Below are 20,092 nucleotides of genomic sequence, written 5' to 3' on the forward strand. Positions count from 1 at the left end.
CTTTGAGATGATTGCTTTATATCCTTCCGTAGGTGTTCCAAGCCTTCCTAGGCTGGTGGGTCGGAGCGAAACTTGCGGAATAAGATCGCTGAGCAAGTGGCATCGTCTTTCTTGATGTTGCAACCACGCGTAGTGAGATGTAAAGTAATTGCACGCGACAGTGTAGTGCGGCATATCTCCTGGATGAACGTGGCCAGGAAGAGGGGAGAGTTGGCCGAGTAGAGGGCGGTGAGGTGGCCAATTGGGCGTGAGCCAAGTCATAGCACGGTCCGAGTACAACGTCACCTGTGAGGCCTTGGGAAGAAATGGGCATACTTTCTACGCTCCGCTACTGCATAATAGCTGGGGCGAGCATCTAAAGATTTAGTCCTCTGGATGTAGAGAGCGATGCCCGGCGAATCCAGATGTCAGCTCGGTCCCTGCGCAATCATGCGACTTGGGGAGAAGACGGTAGAAACTGTCTTGGTTACTATGGAAGCAGAGACCACTTTGGAGGAAAAGCGTGGTGTGGTCGTAGCTGCACCTTATTTTGTGAAGTAGTGTTAGGGAGTCTAGCCACAAAGCATGGAGCTCAGAAACCCGTCTGCCGATGATAGTACCAGGAAGGCGTCTTCCAAGACGGAGAGCAACGAGCAGTGCTAAATGGCTCGAGGGAGGGGCCTGAGCTAGACAGCAACAAGGTTAATCCAGGAGGAAGGCGGCTTAACCGGGGGTAGAGTCTCTCGATCCCTTAAGGAATCTTAGACTTGGGTGAGAAAAGGTGGAACTGCCCGACTCTCCGAGGATGGATGGAAGGTGGAGATTGCGGCTAGATGCACCCTTATTGAGGATAGTGCTAGGCCTTGCTCCTTGAGGTACAATAAATAGTCCAAGACCACAGGAACCGAAACGGCTTCAGGAACAAGGGAACGCTGTGTACACCAATGAGAGAACCGATTCCACTTGGCGAGATATGTCACCCGCGTGGAAGGTTTCCTGCTCCCCAAAAGGACCTGTTGGACCTGGCTGGAGCAGCGGTGCTCAGATTGGTTTAACCAGACAGTAGCCACGCTATTAGGTGCAGGGACTGAAGGTCCGGGTGGTGAAGCCTGCCGAAGTCCTGCGTTATAAGATCCGGGCAAAGTGGTAGCGGTATCGGAGACGCTAGGGACAGGTCGAGCAGCAGGGTGTACCAGTGCTGCCTCGGCCATGCCGGAGCGATTAGGATCATCCTGGCCCTGTCTCTGCGGAGCTTGAGCAGGACTCTGTGGACTAACGGAAAGGGTGGAAAGGCAGAGTAGACCCCCTTTCCAGGGAATGAGGAACGCGTCCGAAAGAGAGCCCGGGGAGCGACCCTGAAGGGAGCGGAACACCTGGCACTTCCTGTTCTCCTTGGAGGCAAAGAGGTCTATTCGGGGAAAGCCCCACTTCCGGAAAACAGAAAGTAGGATGTCCTGACGGATGGACCACTCGTGGGTCAGGAAGGATCGGCTCAGGCGGTCCGCGAGAGTGTTCCGGACCCCTGGGAGAAAGGAAGCTACCACGTCTATCGAGTGGGCTATACAAAAGTCCCACAGCCGCATCGCTTCTTGGCGAAGGGGAGAAGATCGTGTCCCTCCTTGCTTGTTTATGTAATACATGGCCATTGTGTTGTCCGTGAAAATCGCAACACAACGGCCTTGCAGATGTTGACGGAAGGCTTGGCACGCCAGTCGGACTGCTCTCAGTTCGTGGACATTGATATGGAGCTTCAGTTCCTGCAAGGACCAAAGGCCTTGGGTGCGAAGATGCCCCAAGTGTGCGCCCCACCCCAGAGAGGAAGTGTCTGTTGTTAGAGACACCGAGGGCTGAGGCGGATGGAACGGTCGACCGGCACACACCAGAGAGGGAGTCAACCACCAGTTGAGGGAGCCCAGCACGTGTGACGGGATCGTGATTAACATGTCTAGGGCATCCCTGCGCGGGCGGCAGACCGAGGCAAGCCAGGTCTGAAGAGGGCACACGCGTAGCCTTGCGTGCTTCGTCACGAAAGTGCACACAGCCATGTGACCGAGTAGAGTGAGGATGGTGCGGACAGAGGTTGTTGGGAAGGCTCGTAGTCCCTGAATGAGGGAGATCATAGATTGGAACCTCTGTGGGGGCAAGCTGGCTGTTGCAAGAGTGGAGTCCAGCATCGCCCCCTATGAATTCTATCCTCTGGGTAGGAAGTAGAATGGATTTGTCTAGATCGATGATCAAACCTAGACATGAGAACAGGTCTTTGATGATATTTACAGGAGCGGTAACCTGAGCCTCGGAAGTCCCTCGAATCAGCCAGTCGTCGAGATATGGGAAAACATGAACTCGACGATGACGGAGGTGGGCGGCGACTACCGCCATACACTTCGTAAATACCCGAGGGGCCGAGGAGAGGCCGAAGGGAAGGACCACAAATTGGTAGTGATGACGATTTACCATGAAGCGAAGAAACCTTCTGTGCAGTGGGTAAATCGCGATATGTAAATATGCGTCCCTCATGTCGAGAGCAGCGTACCAATCTCCTGGATCCAGGGAAGGAATGATGTTCCCCAGGGACACCATGCGGAACCTGAGCTTCTTGATGAACTTGTTCAGAGCTCACAGGTCTAGAATGGGCCGGAGACCCCCTTTCGCCTTGGGGATTAGGAAGTATCTGGAATAGAACCCTCTGCCCCTTAATAGCTCTGGAACCTCCTCTATGGCTCCCAGCGCAAGGAGCCTCGAAACTTCCTGCTGAAGGAGTTGTTCATGAGAGGGGTCCCTGAAAATGGACGAGGAGGGAGGATGGGAAGGTGGGGTCGAAACAAACTGATGACGGTAGCCACATTCCACCGTGTTGAGGACCCAGTGGTCCAATGTTAGCTGGGACCAGGCAGGGAAGAATGCAGCGAGGCAGTTGGCGAACTGAATGGGATCCTGGGAGGAAATTGGTACAGTGCTCTCGGGCGCACCTTCAAAAGTTTGGCTTCGGTCCCACTGGTGGTTTGGTGGGACCGGAGTTGTTACCCCCTTGAGGACCAGACTGGCGTCTATGAGAGATCCGGCCTCTCCTCCTGGAGAAGTCCTGTCTCAGTCGAGGTGGGGGGTAGGGTCGCTGGGGTTGGGGTTGGAAGGACTGCCTCTGAGTCTGCGGCGTGTGCATTCCCAGCGAACGCATGATCACGCGATTGTCCTTCAGACTTTGGAGGCGAGGGTCTGTCTTCTGGGAGAACAGACCCTGACCGTCAAAGGGTAGGTCCTGTATCGTATACTGCAGTTCCAGTGGTAGACCTGAGGCTTGCAGCCACGATATGTGCCTCATAGCGACCCCAGAGGCGAGAGTTCTAGCGGCCGAGTCAGCGGCGTCCAGCGAGGCTTGGAGGGAGGTCCTTGCAACCTTTTTCCCTTCCTCCAGGAGAGCTGAGAACTCTTGGCGGGATTCCTGTGGGACAAGCTCTACGAATTTGCCTACCGCCTCCCAGGTGTTAAAATTGTATCTACTCAGGAGGGCTTGCTGATTCGCCACCCTGAGCTGGAGGCCTCCTGCAGAGTAGATTTTCCTGCCTAACAAGTCGATGCGCCTGGCCTCCCTCGATTTGGGCGCAGGAGCTTGTTGGCCATGGCGCTCCCGTTCGTTGACGGATTGGACCACCAGCGAGCAAGGAGGAGGGTGTACACAAAGGTATTCATAACCTTTCGATGAGACCATATATTTGCGCTCAACCCCTTTGGCTGTAGGTGGTACCGATGCCGGGCTTTGCCAGATTGTATCTGCCCAAGCCTGTATGGAGCAGATAAAGGGGAGCGCCACCCTCGTTGGGGCCTCTGTCAAGAGAATGCTGACTACTGGGTCATCCACCTCAGGAACCTCCTCCACGGGTAAGTTTATGTTGAGAGCCACGCGGCGGAGAAGGTCCTGGTGAGACCTAAAGTCGATTGGGGGCGGTCCAGATGTTGCTGTCCCCGCCACTGCCTCATCTGGGGAAGAAGTGGAAGAGACCCCAGGGACCAAAGGGTCTTGGAGAGACTTCTGGTCGTGCGGGATGTCCTGGGCCTGCTCTTACTGTTCCAAGCCCTGGGCAGGGGAGCACTCGGTCCCTGCTGGAGGGGGTCTGCTCACCGTGGACCCCGGTGCCCGATGTTCGGACGGGACGGAGTGCGGCGGCGGATGGTGGCCACCTTGGCCCTGATGATAAGCCCACGGGGTCCAAAAGGGCCACTGATGAGGACCTTGCTGGTTGTCCGACTCTCCGTATGATGCCGTCTCGGCATGGGAGGAGATCGATGGCTGACGAGATGGCCATGGAGGAGCGGAGACCGTGTGATGCAGGTCTCTGCAGCCACTGGAACAGTCCCTGTGCAGTGCTGGGGAGCGGCACCGGGAGTCCTGACGGTGCCGAGAGCGCGACCGGGACCTACAACCAGTGTGGTGCCGGGAGTCGCCGTGCCGAGATCGGCTGCGGGAAGTACGGTGCCGTGAGTGGTGCCGAGATCTGGATCGGTGCCGGTAATGCCTGGACGGTAACTGGGATCTCGAGCGGTACCGCGAGTACGACCGGTACCTTGATGGGGAACGGTACCGGGACTTCGAGTGGCCACGGGACCGGGATCGGCAGCGAGACCGTGAGCGTCTGTGGGACCTGGAACGACGAAGTTCCATGGTGCCGGGTGAACAAGGTTGTAGAAGGGCCGGCTTGCCTATAGACTGGGGGACCCGCACCGGTGGTGCCAGGGGTCGAAGCAGCTCAGGCTCCGTTAGGGCGATCAGGTCTCGTGCTGCGGAGAACACCTCCGGGGTGGAAGGCACGATGAGCTCAACCGCGGCACGTGCCGGGGAGCTGGTAGGCACCGGATTTGATGGCTCTTCCGAGGCCGGAATCAACAGTGCGGCGGACGTCGGTGCCGCGGAAGATGGTAGCGCCGGGCGGTCCGGTTTGGCTAAGCGCTCTGACTGCGGTGTGCATATAGCGGCCGCAGGAGGCTTGCACTTCTTGCCCCGAGGCGAGAGCGAGCGGTGCCGGGCAGAAGCTGGTGCCGGAGATTGGTGACTCGGCGTCTTCGCGGAAGGTATGCGTTGCGGTGCTTGGTCCCGGTGCCACAGACGGTGCCGAGGATGGAGGAGTTAGCGCTGCCTCCATTAGTAACTGTTTCAGGCGAATGTCCCGCTCCTTTTTAGTTCGGGGCTTGAACGCCTTACAGATCCGGCACTTGTCCGTCAGATGAGATTCGCCCAAGCACTTAAGGCAGGAGTCGTGGGGGTCTCCTGTGGGCATCGGCCTACGACAGGCCACGCACGGTTTGAAGCCCGGTGATCCGGGCATGTGCCCGGTACCGGGGTAGGGGAAGGGGCTAACCCCCGATCCCTTCTAACTATCTACAAAAAACTACTAATAGAACGATAACTAACTACTAACTACTGTTAAAAGTTCAACTATATACAAAATTCAAGAGAAAACGAGTGAATTGCTAGGGAGGTGGAGAAACAGTTAGACTGCGGTCCACAGTTCCAACAACCGACACGGGCGGTAAGAAGGAACTGAGGAGCAGTGGGCCGGCAGGGGTATATATCCGGCGCCATAGCGGTGCCACTCCAGGGGGCGCCCTGCCGGCCCACCGAGTGTTGCTCCGACGAACGTGCACGCAGCGCGCGCACACCTACTGGAATGGATATGAGCAATCACTCGAAGAAGAATAGGTATTCCAGTCTGCTTGCAGCTTGAGGGCAGAACCAAACCAGTCAGTAACTGGCAACAGAGGAATGACCTGTCTCCTGAAATTTCCTCCATTTGAGAATTTCCACAACCAGAATAATTTAAGTTTATTTTCTTAAATTCTAAGATCATATTAAATATATTTTGAGGCAAAAATCACAACAATTTCTCTTACTGCAGCATGGTAAACTTCACCTGCTAATGACAACACACACAAATCCTTGAATAAACAACAAGGAGTCCTAGTGGCACCTTAGAGACTAACAAATTTATTTGGGCATAAGCTTTCATGGGCTAAAACCCACTTACTTTTCTATTCTGGAGGATCCATTTGTCTCCATGGTGGGCCCAATCTGCAGAACTTAATTTCTGAAGAAAGGAAATGTTCAGGTAACTACAGATAAACTTTCGTATTTTTCATGCCAAGATTCACTGATCTATTACAATGGGACTTACATAACAGTGTGGAAAGTAGAATCATTCTTTAAATGTAGGCAGCAAAAAGGTAGTAGTTTTACATATAAATATCTCTTCCATCTTCCTTTATGGGTGGAGAAGACTTTTGTCAAAACAAAGGAAATGGCATTAGCTAAGATTAGAGGACCCACATATAGAATTAGATGAACTAATGGACATCTAGGAGATTTCAATACAGGATACATGACTACTGTGCCCCAGCAGTGTCAGTGCTCTTAAGGACTAAATTTTGATGCTTACCTGAAGGAGGAAGATTTCTTGAACATATTTACGGAGTGAATGCTATGACAGTTGTGAGAATTAAAGGTATAAACTGGGTCTCACTAGAGAAAGTTCCCAACTTCAAAAAAAAATAAAATCTGACAATAGCCACCAAGACAACTACTTCAAGGGCTATGAAATATATTGACCCCTGCTGCAAGGGCTCAATCTGAGGAGTGCTGTAAGGAGCAGAATGAGGTTCCAAGGTCCTGTTCTATGAACTTGCAGGATTGAAATATGGTTGATGTCCTCAGGAAGCTTTTAAACGTTCAGATTTGTACAAAACATCCTCTTTTTGACCATGTTAATAACAATATACCACACAGACTTGACCTATTTGCTTGGACACTCATATAAACACAATTAAATCCTCCAGGGTTATGGTGACTCAAAGCTATGTTTCATTGGTTTAACACAGTAGTACAGACTGAAGAATTCGTTCTATTTGTTGACTTCTCTTTTGGAGTCCATGAGAGCAATAACACTTCATCCAATTATTCATTTTAAACTTGTCTGGTCCTGGATGGAGGACTGGTCTTGCAATAACTGACCTCCTCTGTAAGACAAAGACATCTGAAGATCCAGTGCTATGTTAAGCAAGTTTGAGCACCATAGCCTCTTTTATAACTGGTAACTTGCGTACAAACAAAGCCATCTTCTCCCACAGATGGAATTGGTAACGGGCCATCACTGCCTAGTAAATTAGCTATCTTAATCCCAAGAGAAGAAGAGCATACCTTTCTCCCAAGGGTATCCATCTTCCCCTGACTAGCCACAGGAGCCGAATGGGCTTGACCAGACCTGAACTTATTACTAGTTGCAGCAACCAACAAAGAAGTTGGCACGAAGTGAGCATGAAAATATGCAATCCCCTCATGAGGTATCTGACAGAGTTTGTCCACTTTCTTAGGGACAGGTTGGCAAGAAGAGGAGGTAGCAAAAACAGCTGTAGCAGGTTGCAAAAGACCATCCAATATGGGTAACAGCATCCTATTCCTGGGAGGAGCACTATGAACATCAAATACAGGATGTGATGCCTCTTTCACAGTAACCAAAAGTAAGTTCAAAGTCAATGCAATGTGACCCACTAGTTCATGGAATTGCAAAGCTTCTTGAGAGGCTGAAGCAACACCTACATGCTCATCAGGCTACAATTCAGGATCTAAGTCTGAATCAAATTGACCTTGCTCAAAAAGAGGACCAAACTTCTCATCCTCTTCTTCAGACAAAGCATACGGGACCACTGACTGAGTTGCAGATGGATCTGATGGAATCATATCCGAAGATTCACTTCTCCATCCACAAACTGGATGATTCAGAAACTCCTGTGTTCGAGTCCAGTAAGTCCACAGAGCCCAGGACTTCCAGTCTCGCCAATAATTGGAATCCAAGACTATATCCCCAGGAAGAGGCATAAAGTGTCCAGAAGACAGAGAAAATCCGGACTTGGGTGACAAATGTGGATGGTTCAGATCTTTTAACTCTTCCTTTGTCCTCTTCTAACTGAAGATCTGATCTCAAATCTGCTATGGTTCTCACTGCAGATAGTAATGGCACCAGAGGATGTGGCAACATAAAAGGTGAGGAGGATCCTCCTGATGATTTTGTGGGAGTCTTAGAAGGAGGTGGCAAGGATGGATCTGGAGAAAGGCTCACAATATCTTCTATTTTACTACTCTCTTCAAGAGAAAGGGATATAGCTCTCAGAACCCACAAAGTCTTTCTCTTTCTCTCCCACAATGGTCTCTCTTTTGGATCAGAGGAACACACAGATGCTGAATGATGAACATCATCTGTCACAGTAATAGTCTTTTTTGGATCTGAAAACCGCCCAGGAGTTGCAACAGACAATGGTGCTGACCTTGCAGGCTTAAGCATTACTGAATCAAGAGAGGCGTAGTTCTGTAACCCTGGACTGTGAAACTAAATGCAGAACTGATTTAGGTTTCAGTCAGAACTGCAGAGTATGTATCTGAATTGGACAGATCCAGTAAGTCTGACACACCGGATCTGGCACTGTTCACACTGGCCCTCTTCTCCCTCACCTTTTTCTTCTGAGTCAATATAGCCAGAACTGGGGGCTTGGTCATAGGCTCCCCAGCCACCATCTGGAAAGATAGTGCCTTTGACATCCTAACAACCACTATGGTGGCAAAAAACATGGAGGCAACTTGATGAGGCAAGGCATTCTCCTGCCATCAGTGACTGACAGGTTGAGTTCTGTCCCTAAGCTGCAAGCAGACTGAAGTGTCAGATCTGTACCAGATCTGTGGACCACAGGATGAAGAAGGATTCTGAATTTTAATAGAAAGAGGGAGATTATATTGATACAGTTTAATTTTTTAGTCTGTTAATCTTGTATTTTGAGATGGAGAAAAGCCATTGCACCAGTGTAGCTTTTTTCTTTGCAGTATATTTTTGTGCTTTTGTTTTTGTAAAACTTTGAATATACTAACATCAGAAGAAAAGAAAAGTGTAGATACATGGCCGTGAAAATGCACAAGCAATTATACAGCGGCTTTTGTCAAGAGCTCTTCGCTCTCTAAGTGACTAAATTTAATATGTACCTTTTAAAGTTTTTTCCCCATGTTTTAAAAGTGGAGGGCAGAGATAAAAAGGTGAGCAGTGTTCATGGAAAGCTGGATTTTATAAAGCCAACTGAGAAGAAGAATCTCATCCCATGTCCGCTGGCCTCTCTTCACCACAGACAGGATGCCTCTTCTAGCTGACAAGTGACCCTATTAAACCACTTTTTTCTGCTGCAAGCACAATATTATGTCAAGGCAGCTGAACCCCCTTCCATTCATGTCTTCCTTATAAGATACTGATTGGTGATGAAGCTCACTTGGCTTCCACATGCTTCTCCAGCCTTGTGACCATTTTACTGCCTTTCCTCTACTGCTGCTTGCTCCATACCCAACCAGTTTGATTCTCCCTCACCACTCCCATTCTACCCCAGGCACTGCACATCCCAAAGTCCAAAAATGAGCCATTATTTACCTAGGTATAAGAAAAACTCCAGGAAACATTTAGGGTCTGATTTTCAGGTTTGCATGTGCAATTCTATTACTTGACTACATGTACAATTTGCATCACCTCTGTATACAGGTATTACTGTTAGAAAGGTGAAAGTGCACAGTTATGGATAATGCTCAGGTAAGGAGAGGCCAGGATAAGCAACACTGAAAATCAAAACTCTAACCTCGATTACGGAGTGGAAAGATAAATGGATCTTAAAATCCACACCTTAGCTAAAGAGGATAAAAATTTGAGGATGAGTAGAGCAATCCATGAAATGAATTATTTTTTTCCCCACACGTTACAATTAAGTTCTTCTGAGGGAGAAGAGTGGATTTCCCAGAGTCCCAGATGAACCTCACCCTAAAAACAAAAATGTACAATTCATGAAAGCCCCACATAACAAGTGGCAATAGAAAGATACCTATGACAATCTTGCCTCACATTTGAGAGATATGAATGCAGTGGATTGAAGGGAACACGTACTTGTGAGATCAGAGAAACAAGAACTGAGTACACCATTATCAACTCTGTCCAGTTATACCTTTCTTAGGGAATTTCAGCGGAGTATGCAACTGGAGAAAAGATTGAAAGAAACACCATAAGGAACTAGAAAGATATTGTACAGGATGTGAGTATCAAGACAGGAAACTTTTTTAACTTACAAGACAAACAAAATCATCAGGAGAGTTCCCCATCTGTTGAATATCATGAAAATAATTCATTTATCCTAAACAGCTGCTGATATTGACCAAATTTAATGTACAAGACAATAGAGAAGTCAACAGAAAACCCATTTTGCATGGCTTAAACCCAAAGAACAACTCTCAGACATAGCGAATGCAAAAGATGACTCAAACGAGTGCATCATCGTCTCTCTGAACCTGTAAAACCTAATCTCATACAACTTAACACAGTACAATCAGACCTAAAGAGCACGTTTACTGTCCCTTAGTAAAAAGTGTGACATTTAGGTGAAAACACTGGGAAAGTTAAAGACTATGATGGAATTCCATCATCACATAAGGGTCAGGTTGTACACAGTACCATATGCTCTTGCAGAGGGAGCAGTGGGGGCATGTAAGACACTCCCTATATCATAGATATCTGTGAAAGGAAAAGGAAAGCAACTTCCACAGAGCCACTACTCACTCTTCTAAGTGGATAGACAGGGAGCAGGTAAGCAGGGGTGGGTATTGGGTGCAGCTTTAGCTCCTCTTTGCACTTCCCAGTGCAGTTGTGCTGGCATGCCAGGGGAAATATACTGGACCAGCTATCAGGCTGGCTCAGGGTATACTCTCCCTAGAGCTGTGGAAAATCTGACTTAGTCACAAACAGCCATCTAGTCTGCTCATGGGGCAATGCACAGTGCTTGTGGCAAAGCCACAATTTAACCTGCAAGAAAGAAAAATTCCATACATGGAGAATTGGCCACTAGGTTACAGACTAGTCTCATTACCGTAGCTAACTTAACAGCTATCAAAAGAGACAGCTAATAGGACTGATATTTGCCAAGTGTTTCAAAGATGCTCCATCAGTTTGTTCAGCACCAGATTTGTGTCCAAAGAAGGTAGAGATTTAAGAACACGTGGGAAGATGTATAGTACCCATCATTTAAGCCCTCTTGTAACATGGCTGACCAAAGATAGAGGTTCCCTTGATTAGGAGATAGATTTGCCCAGTCACAAGAAGCATGCTAACTGTGCTAATAGCAAAACCACATTCTTACAATATAAGCAAATTATGGAAAATAATAACTGCAGCTGACAGAGGGTCATTGACCTTGCTGGATACCCACATCACAAACCTCATTCACTTCAGGGAATACTGTTTTCTCACTAAGTATTTAAATGTCTTCTCAATAAGACATTGTACATACCCTGAGCATTCCCAAGTCTGGTGTGCAAGATGGTACTATACTGCAAGTCACCAGACAGAGATTTTGGATCAAAGTTCAAACTGGATCTGGTCCAGTTTCTACCAGAATATCCTGGAGATTTAACTGATAAAAAGGAGGTTCTGAGCCATACACAGATGATCTTGGGAACAAAGTGAATCAAGCATAAAAGGTAGTTTTCCTTATCCCATTATATCTTGGAATCAGAGGAATTGGAGGAAAGAAGAAGAAACTTCAACTCCAGGTCAGAGCGTCAGGGATCACTAAGAACAAGATTACCTAACACTAAATCTTTAAGAACCAACTTCTTATAAAGAAGGTTAAGCACGCAAAGCTAGTCCAACCACCACCTGCCTACAGTGACATTATTGAGGAAATTGGTAGCAATGTTAAGCTGAATGCCAGCCACATTTACTGTGTGAACAATGCAAATTATATATGGTATATATCATTCTCCATATACATATGTCAAGAGCTACAACATCCCAGCTCTGAGGGTATCCAGAATTGGCAGCAGTGATTTTAAATTAGTGAGCTACAATGTATTACCAATTTGAATCACCTGGATCAATTGCAAAAGCAGCAACAAATTGATGGCAATGACTATACAATCCTATATGACTCATACTCACTGTTTAACAAATAGGACCTCCTAGAACAACAGTTGATGAATTTATAATTAAGGTTATGATTTGGTCACCATAGTCACAGCAATTGTGAATTTGAATAAAATCTGCAAAATCTTGGACATGGCTATAAAAACACATTTGATTAGGCCACCAAACTGAGTAGCATTGTAACCTGGTGCACAGCATCATAGACCACACAGGTTTGTTCAGTTTTACCCTCTACTTCCAGAGGGGCAGACAGGACAAACCTGAGTGACGTTCCAATCCCACGTACTAGGTCACAGTATCTGGAGTGTGGAGCCAGGCTCACCTGTTGGTCTCCAAACATCCTCTCTCCACACCCCATCTTTAAGAACCCCCTTTATACTCTTGTGTATGTTGATGTAGCAAAAACCTAGTGTTTTATTATTGTGATTTATTTTTTCCTTAAATCTTTGCTGTGATATTCACTATCAATTTCCATACCAAAATTGGAGCCTTGCTTGTACCACAAGAAACACACAATAACGCCCCACATTTTCCTTGCATTTACTCTTCCATCAAATAAGAACAACAATATAAAGACAAATATCTTTTAAAAACCTGATGTTCTGTTTCATTAATACTACCAATGTGACAAAAAATGCAGTATGAAATATTAGTGAATCTCAGTCCACTGTTTCACATACAGGCACCCTAAAAATAAAATATAATAAAATAAAACTCTTCCTTAGTACCCTTGCAGAGATGTCAATCTATCTCTGCATTTTTTAGGGATGTTAATGAAAAAAAGTAAGGTTTGATTACATTTTTCTAATCAAAATATGGGCAAAAAAGTTAACATGTTAAGGAAATGCACAACTACAGCACCCAAACAACCTTCATTCTGCCCTTACTGACTTCATGAAAAACAACACGATTAAGACATTTTAGTATTTGTGTTCTTGAACTAGATTTAACCAAGTTTTAAAGACATGTCAGACATTTTCTCCTTCTGACCTCTCTCAAATTGTATCTTTATTGGGCAGAGCTAAGAGGATTTGGTTAACCTGATTGGGCATTTCCATATGTTAATATGAACAGATTTATTTTATATTAAAATCTGAATTTCCTGCATTTATAATACTTGGATTGGGGATAATTAAAACAGTCCTACAATTTATTTTACCTTAGTTCCATACTTTTAACAATAACTCCATCTCACTGCAGGTTTTGTAGCACTTACCAGCATACCAGTGAACAGGGCTTCAAGGAATTACGCTGCTTTCTCAGCAGCTTCTTTTGGCTCTCTTAATATGGAATTGGTAATCAGGCCTCAGCTGGCACTGTCCAACTATCTGCCTTGAGACTCATTTTCCTATTGCAATTTTCTAAGAATTATCAATGATTAACAAGAATTTATGACCTTTCCTGCAGGGTAATGGTCAGGTAAGTTTACCTGCATTATGCTTCTTTTCACAGACAATAGCCTGATGGTTATTGTGTAGTCTCTTCACATCCTCATCCTTCCCTTTCCCATTATCAACAAAAAACAAGCCACAAAAACAACCCCTATGAACAACAAATTACTGTTATAAATTTAATTTAGAAAATTAAACAAAGTCTATTTTAAAATTAAAGAATAAAAGCAACAAACCGACCAAACAAAAACAAAATTCTGGAGATAGATATTGGAAGGTTTCTTTTCAGAGTAATTTTGGGCCTAAGTCAAGTGTATATGGTCTCTTTCTAGTTACCTTTTATTCCTTTAGGAACACACTGAATTTTGAAAATACAAACTTCTCACATGGAAGTCACAATAGCCAGCATATGATATGATTTACACTGAATTTAAAACCATGCCTCTTCAGTGTAGGAAAGTTAGCAACTGCTTTGCCTCACACTACTGACAAATGTCTAAATGATCAATTTCACCTCAGCCTGTGATATGTATTTTAGACAATATATTTTGTGGTTGGAAGTAAAATGAACACTAATATATTATTTTGAACTATTTCTACAACAATACTACCACATCTGGAAATATAAAGTTCTCAATTTCTAGTTTCTACTTTAAAAAAAACCTTCATGGCTTTGCTAATATAATCTCCTGCCATTTATTGTCAAAAATATTGCTAATACAAAATACTTCTATAACAAGGGCATAGCAAATGCTCATCTAAAACTCAGAGAAGAATAAATTGTGTTTAGATACTGAAACTGGGTTCCACATCTGGGGAAAGTAGAGGGGTTGGGATAGAGATAGGTATGTTCGTAGGTATTACTCACCCGTGTGAAGGTACCTTCAAAACTGTGAATATCCAATTGTGGCTTCTGAGCATAAACATAAGCACTGATTGAAAAAAGATCCTGTAATACATAATACATTTACTTAATCATCAATTGATTAATTGCATATACACACACACACACACACACACAACTAAGCAACTGTTCATTTTTATGTTTTAAAAATATCAATACATTTCTTTTTTCAGTGAAGTCAATGAGAATTTTACTCAAGTAAGGAATAGGATCAGACCCTGCTTACAGTACATCTCATATTATACAGGGTTTGTGTGCTAGAAAACATAACGAAAATATCAAGTTTGTACAAATGCTAGATGCCACCTATCGAACTGTTTTGTATTTATAGCTTAAGTGTGAAAGGGATTTTGTTTATTGGAGGTTTGTTTTAATAGCTTAATTTAAAATGAAAATTGTATCTCCTGATTTTTTTTCCCTTTAAAAACAATGAAAAGGGTTTTCTGCCTCCTTGTTGACAATCATGGGCATTTTTTCAGCAAGGAAGAAAATGAGTGAATATATAGGGGAAAACAATGAAGCTGAATAAATGTTAAGTGCTGTCAAAGGACCAAAGTCAACAAAGAGGGGGAAAAAAAAGATTTTCCCCTAGCTATTCTGTAACAGAAAGCTTAGATTTACTTAATGGCCTATGGGAAATTAGTTTGGTGGTCTCAGTCCAGTGTCCAGACATCCACATCAATACCACCCCACCCCCAGTTTAGAACTGGTGCAGTGAATTTGCTCCTGCTCTCACGGTAGTAGATGTGAAAAATTCCATCAACTGCAACAGAAGCATGATAAATTGATGGGATTACTCACATGCTCAAAGTTAGGCACATAATTAACTACTTTGTTGAGTTGGAAGCTATATTAACAATGTTGCTCTCTGTGTCAGCAGATAAACCATTAACTAAATGGACATGGAGACTGAACTATGGTCATCCTGCTGAGCTGGTCCCTCCAGCTGGGGGGAAGGCACACTGGCAAGTGAGTCTTTCAGTGTCACTGTATAAACTGTACCTATTTTGTTTACAAAAGACTTCTCAATCTCCAAAGCTATTAAGACTGCAACTTTCTAGAGAACTAAAAAATTTACACAATTTTATACAAGTATATTTAAAAAAAGATAAAATTTGGCTATTTAAAAACCAGAAATATAAAAAAGCAAAAAAACAAAACCAAGGATTTTGAGATTGTAAGGTGTTATTAGAAAATAAAGAATGATTTTGATAATTCTGAAAGATATGTCCTTCACTATCATCCCTTTAAGACAGGTTAGCCAACTATTTTTTGATCAAGATCCAAATTTCTTCGTCAAGGTACACTCAAGGTCCAGACTCCAGAGACAATAATAAGAAAAAAGCAATGATAATAAGTAAATAAAAAGATTTTGAGGTCTGTTAAAAAGCGTCTGGAGGTCTGGATTTGGCCCACGGTCAACCTACCAACTACCCCTGCCTTAACAACTTCATCCAAAAGTTAAACATATCACAAAAAAATGCTATGGGCTAAAATCTAACAGACGTGCCAGACACGTACACAATAAGTTACACCCTAGCGGAATTCTCCTCACTGTTGTGGGTACAAACCTTTTTGTTAGGGCTGTTGATTAATCGCAGTTAACTCAGGCGATTAACTCAAAAAAATTAATCACAATTAATCGCAGTTTTAATCACACTGTTAATAGAATACCAATTGAAATTTATTAAATATTTTGGAATTTTTTTTACATTTTCAAAATATATTGTATTCTATGTTATAACTGAAATTAAAGTGTATATTATTCTTGATTACAAATATTTGCACTGCAAAAGGAACAAAAGAAATGGTATTTTTTTTTCAATTCACCTCATTACAAGCACTGTAGTGCAATCTCTGTGTGGTGAAAGTGCAACTTACAAATGTAGATTTTTTTGTTACATAACTCAATAACAAAACAATGAAAAACTTCACAGCCTACACGTCCACTCAGTTCTACTTCTTCTTCAGCCAATCGCTAAGACAAACAAGTTTGTTTACATTTACAGGAGATAATGCTGCCCTCTTCTTATTTACAATGTCACCAGAAAGTGAGAACAGGCATTTGTATGGCATTTTTGTAGCCAGCACTGCAAGGTATTTACATGTCAGATATGCTAAACATTCGTATGTCCCTTCATGCTTTGGCCACTATTCCAGAGGACATGCTGATGATGCTCGTTAAAAAAATAATGTGTTAATTACATTTGTGACTGAACTCCTTGGGGGAGACTTGTATGTCCTCTGCTGTTTTACCTGCATTTTGTCATATATTTCATGTTATAGCAGTCTCGGATGATGACTCAGCACATGTTGTTCATTTTAAGAACACTTTAACTGGAGATTTGACAAAACGCAAAGAAGGTACCAATAGGAGAGTTTAAAAACAGCTACAGCGCTCGACCCAAGGTTTAAGAATCTGAAGTGCCTTCCAAAATCTGAGAGGGACAAGGTATGGAGCATGCTTTCAAAAGTCTTAAAAGAGCTATGCTCTGATGAAGAAACTACATTTTATACTTATATTAGGTGAATTGAAAAATACTATTTCTTTTGTTTTTTTACAGTGCAAATACTTGTAATCAAAAATATAAAGTGAGCACTGTACACTGTGTTGTAATTGAAATCAATATATTTGAAAATGTAGAAAACATCCAAAAATATTTAAATAAATGGTTTTCTATTATTGTTTAATTGTGATTAATTTTTTAACCACTTGTCAGTACTACTTTTAGTGCATTCTGGACACTCAATACCAAAAACTGATCAAGGAAGATTTCACTGGAATTGGACCAAGAACATCCGTGGATACTTAGTGAGTCCATCTACATTTGAAGGGTAAAGAAACCAGAGTGACTGGGGACTTGACATCAGAAAGAGTCCACCCTATCACAAACTGCACTACAGTGCCTATCTGTTCCCTAAGTGAACTATCATACCACACATCACCTCTCACTTCCTTTTTTTCCATTGGCTGATCAGCTGCATGGAAGTAAAGAGACCTCCTTCATACTAGCCATGGTTTCTCTGCGCAACAGACTATAAAGGCAGTGGCACTCCATTTGTGATATCTGGGATGTGCCACCTTCAGAAGTTGAATTAAGCATTTTTTACACCCTTCATCATGGTCACGTTATCACAATTTGACCTTGAATGTAGAAAGAGTCTTATTTATGAAGAGTTACACATAGCGATCATCTGTCCATGCCGACACTTTGAATATAAGGGGGTTTACTAAAACACAAATTTGGTAACCTAAGAGTTAAATATCATGTCTTAATATCTGAAGCATCTGTTATTGTAATTCTTCTGATAGTGAAATACTGAGATCCATAGCCATTTTACCATATTTTTAGTTCTTTAGATAAACAAGTACATTCATTATCCACACATTAAGCTCTCATTTGCATTTTATAAAACTCGCTTCCATCTTATTCTGAAAAAGTACGTCCATACATAAATCTACGTGTCACCAAATTAATTTGTAACTGACCTTTTTATTTTATAATTAAGAAATATATCTTACTCCATACTCTGCACGACTATATATCCATATATCATTCTACTATTTTGTTGACAAGTGTTATAAAAGTAAATCAGGTTTCAACACTAACACTTGAAAAATATCTTTTTTCATCTTAAACCATTAGCCATTTATTGTCGTTTTTCACACGTTCCCCTCATCGCATTCTTGTCCTATTAAGTTAGTTTTCATCAGTTTCATGAGAAATAATTCATAGGAAACTAATACACATGGTGTCCTATATCTTCATTATTTACTTCTTCCCAATCTGTTAACACCTACAGTTTAGATAATCCAGGCTATTATGTGCTTTATTGTACACTGGAAAATAAGAGTGTCTCAGAACTGGATAGTACAGCAGAAAACTAATACCACACACATACCCATACACAATAAAAACAGTCACTGAAGTGTGTCAAGCAAAAACATTCTCTCTTTCTTTCCAGAGTACCTTCGCTGAGAAACAACATGAGAAGGCATGGAAGTGGGAAGATTCATCTCATGCAAATTAGCATTTGTTCAACAATATACTTTCCTAATCCCAAATGGTTCTTCTACTGGTTTTATTAATTGCCCCTACTGATGATGCCCTTTGTAGCTTATTACATTTTAACCACTCTGTATAAATATTTATCTAAGTTCTTTAGTTCTCATTCTCTTCACCTTATATTTTGCCTCCCTTTTTTGTTTTTGAGATCTAAGAGCATCTTTGTCTTTCAGAAGCCTTCTTAATTTTCATTTTGCAAAAAATGAATTCTCTCATCTTTCTCAAGAATTAAGATCCTAAAATCCCCTATGCTTTTGTGGCCAGTTTCTACAGAAGTCTCTAATATCCTTTTATTCTGAGGTAGCTAGAACCTCCAGAGTATTCCAAGTGTGGCCTCTTTTCTCTAAGTGCTAGAATGTTTATACTCATTTACACTTACACAGGATACCAAAACAGTACTTTATTTGATAGGTTGCTTGTAAGTGGGGGGGAGGGAGTTTGCCTTAATGGCATACCTGTTGCACCCAATAACTTCCTTGAGTAATTCTGTTTTCCGAACAAGGGAAATTTATGCTGCAATCAGATGCACAGTACAACATTAAGCATTTAACATGAACAGTATGGATGTAATTCCATATCCCAACTGACTGTTTATCAACCAAGGATAATTTTTAAGACGGCCACGGTCCACAGTTAGGGTATGGCTACACTTGCAGATGTACAGCGCTGTGAGTTAAACCTGCCTTCGTACAGCTGAATAGGGAAAGCGCTGCAATCTGTCCACACTGACAGTCGACAGCGCACTGTCATGGCCACATTTGCAGCTGCATTGGGAGCGGTGCATTATGGGCAGCTATCCCAGCATTCAAGAGGCTGCAACGTGCTTTTCAAATGGGGGGTGGGGTGGGGTGGAGTGTGACACGGAGCGTGGGGGGAGAGAGAGCGGGGGTTTTGGAGTGCTGAGAGTGTGCCGGCACGCTGTCTTGTAAGTTCAGACCCCCCTCACTCCCCCAGCCCCTCTCACTCACTGAAAGCAAACAGCAGCTGTTTTTTTCTCATAGACCAGATAAGCAGCCCCTCACCAAAACAGACCCCAACCCCTCTCTTCAAGCAAACATTAGCTGTGGGTACTCATTCAAAGCAAACAGTAGCTGTGTTTTTTTGATAAGCAGCCCTCAAAACAGAGCTTTGAAAGGGCACTTCCTCCTCCGGAGTTCACAACAAAACAAGAGAAGACGCTTCAGTTAAAAAGATTATGGGGAGTTTCTGGAGGTCAATCAGTGCATAACGTTACTCCCCATTTACACTGGAGCAGCAGCGTCTCAGCCAATACACAACAGCTGTTATTCCTCTCAGGGAGGTTGAGTACCAGCAGCGCTGTAGCCGTGGAGAGACGGTGCTGTACATGCCTTGCCAGTGTGGACAGGGAATGAGGTACAGCGCTCTGGGAGGCTTTATTGCACTGTAACTGGCAAGTGTAGCCAAGGCCTTAGTCTTACAACTTAAGTGAGGCTGTCGTAGCTTTCCTACTCCGATTTGAACCTTAGCGTTCATAACCTGAGAAGCTGGCATGAACCTCTCTAAGCTTAATTACCAGCTCAGATTTGATCTCGCTGCCACCATCCAAAAATTCCAGGGTTTTGGCTCCCTCTGGTCTCCCCAAAACCTTCCCTGGAGAGACCCCAAGACTCAGAGACTCAGTCTCACAACAAAGGAAAATAACCCACTTGCCTTCCCCCTCTGTCTCCCACTCAGACTTTCCTCTCTGGGCTAACCTGAGAGTTACTGATGCAATCTCTTTACATCACAATACCAAGAAGCCTGTCTCCTTTA

General features: G+C 43.7%; 1 protein-coding gene across 6 annotated transcripts in view; it reads right to left on the bottom strand.

The window, feature by feature from the left end:
• ATP9B (ATPase phospholipid transporting 9B (putative)) overlaps nt 1-20,092 on the bottom strand; it is a 313,691-nt gene that overhangs the window by 146,555 nt on the left and 147,044 nt on the right. For all 6 annotated transcript variants that reach the window (XM_075062887.1, XM_075062888.1, XM_075062889.1 and 3 more), the window contains one exon: nt 14,217-14,297. In XM_075062887.1, coding sequence (XP_074918988.1) covers nt 14,217-14,297 — 81 coding nt within the window. The remainder of the gene's footprint in view (nt 1-14,216; nt 14,298-20,092) is intronic.

The sequence above is a fragment of the Chelonoidis abingdonii genome, chromosome 2, assembly GCF_003597395.2.
Source record: "Chelonoidis abingdonii isolate Lonesome George chromosome 2, CheloAbing_2.0, whole genome shotgun sequence".
Classification (NCBI taxonomy): domain Eukaryota; kingdom Metazoa; phylum Chordata; order Testudines; family Testudinidae; genus Chelonoidis; species Chelonoidis abingdonii.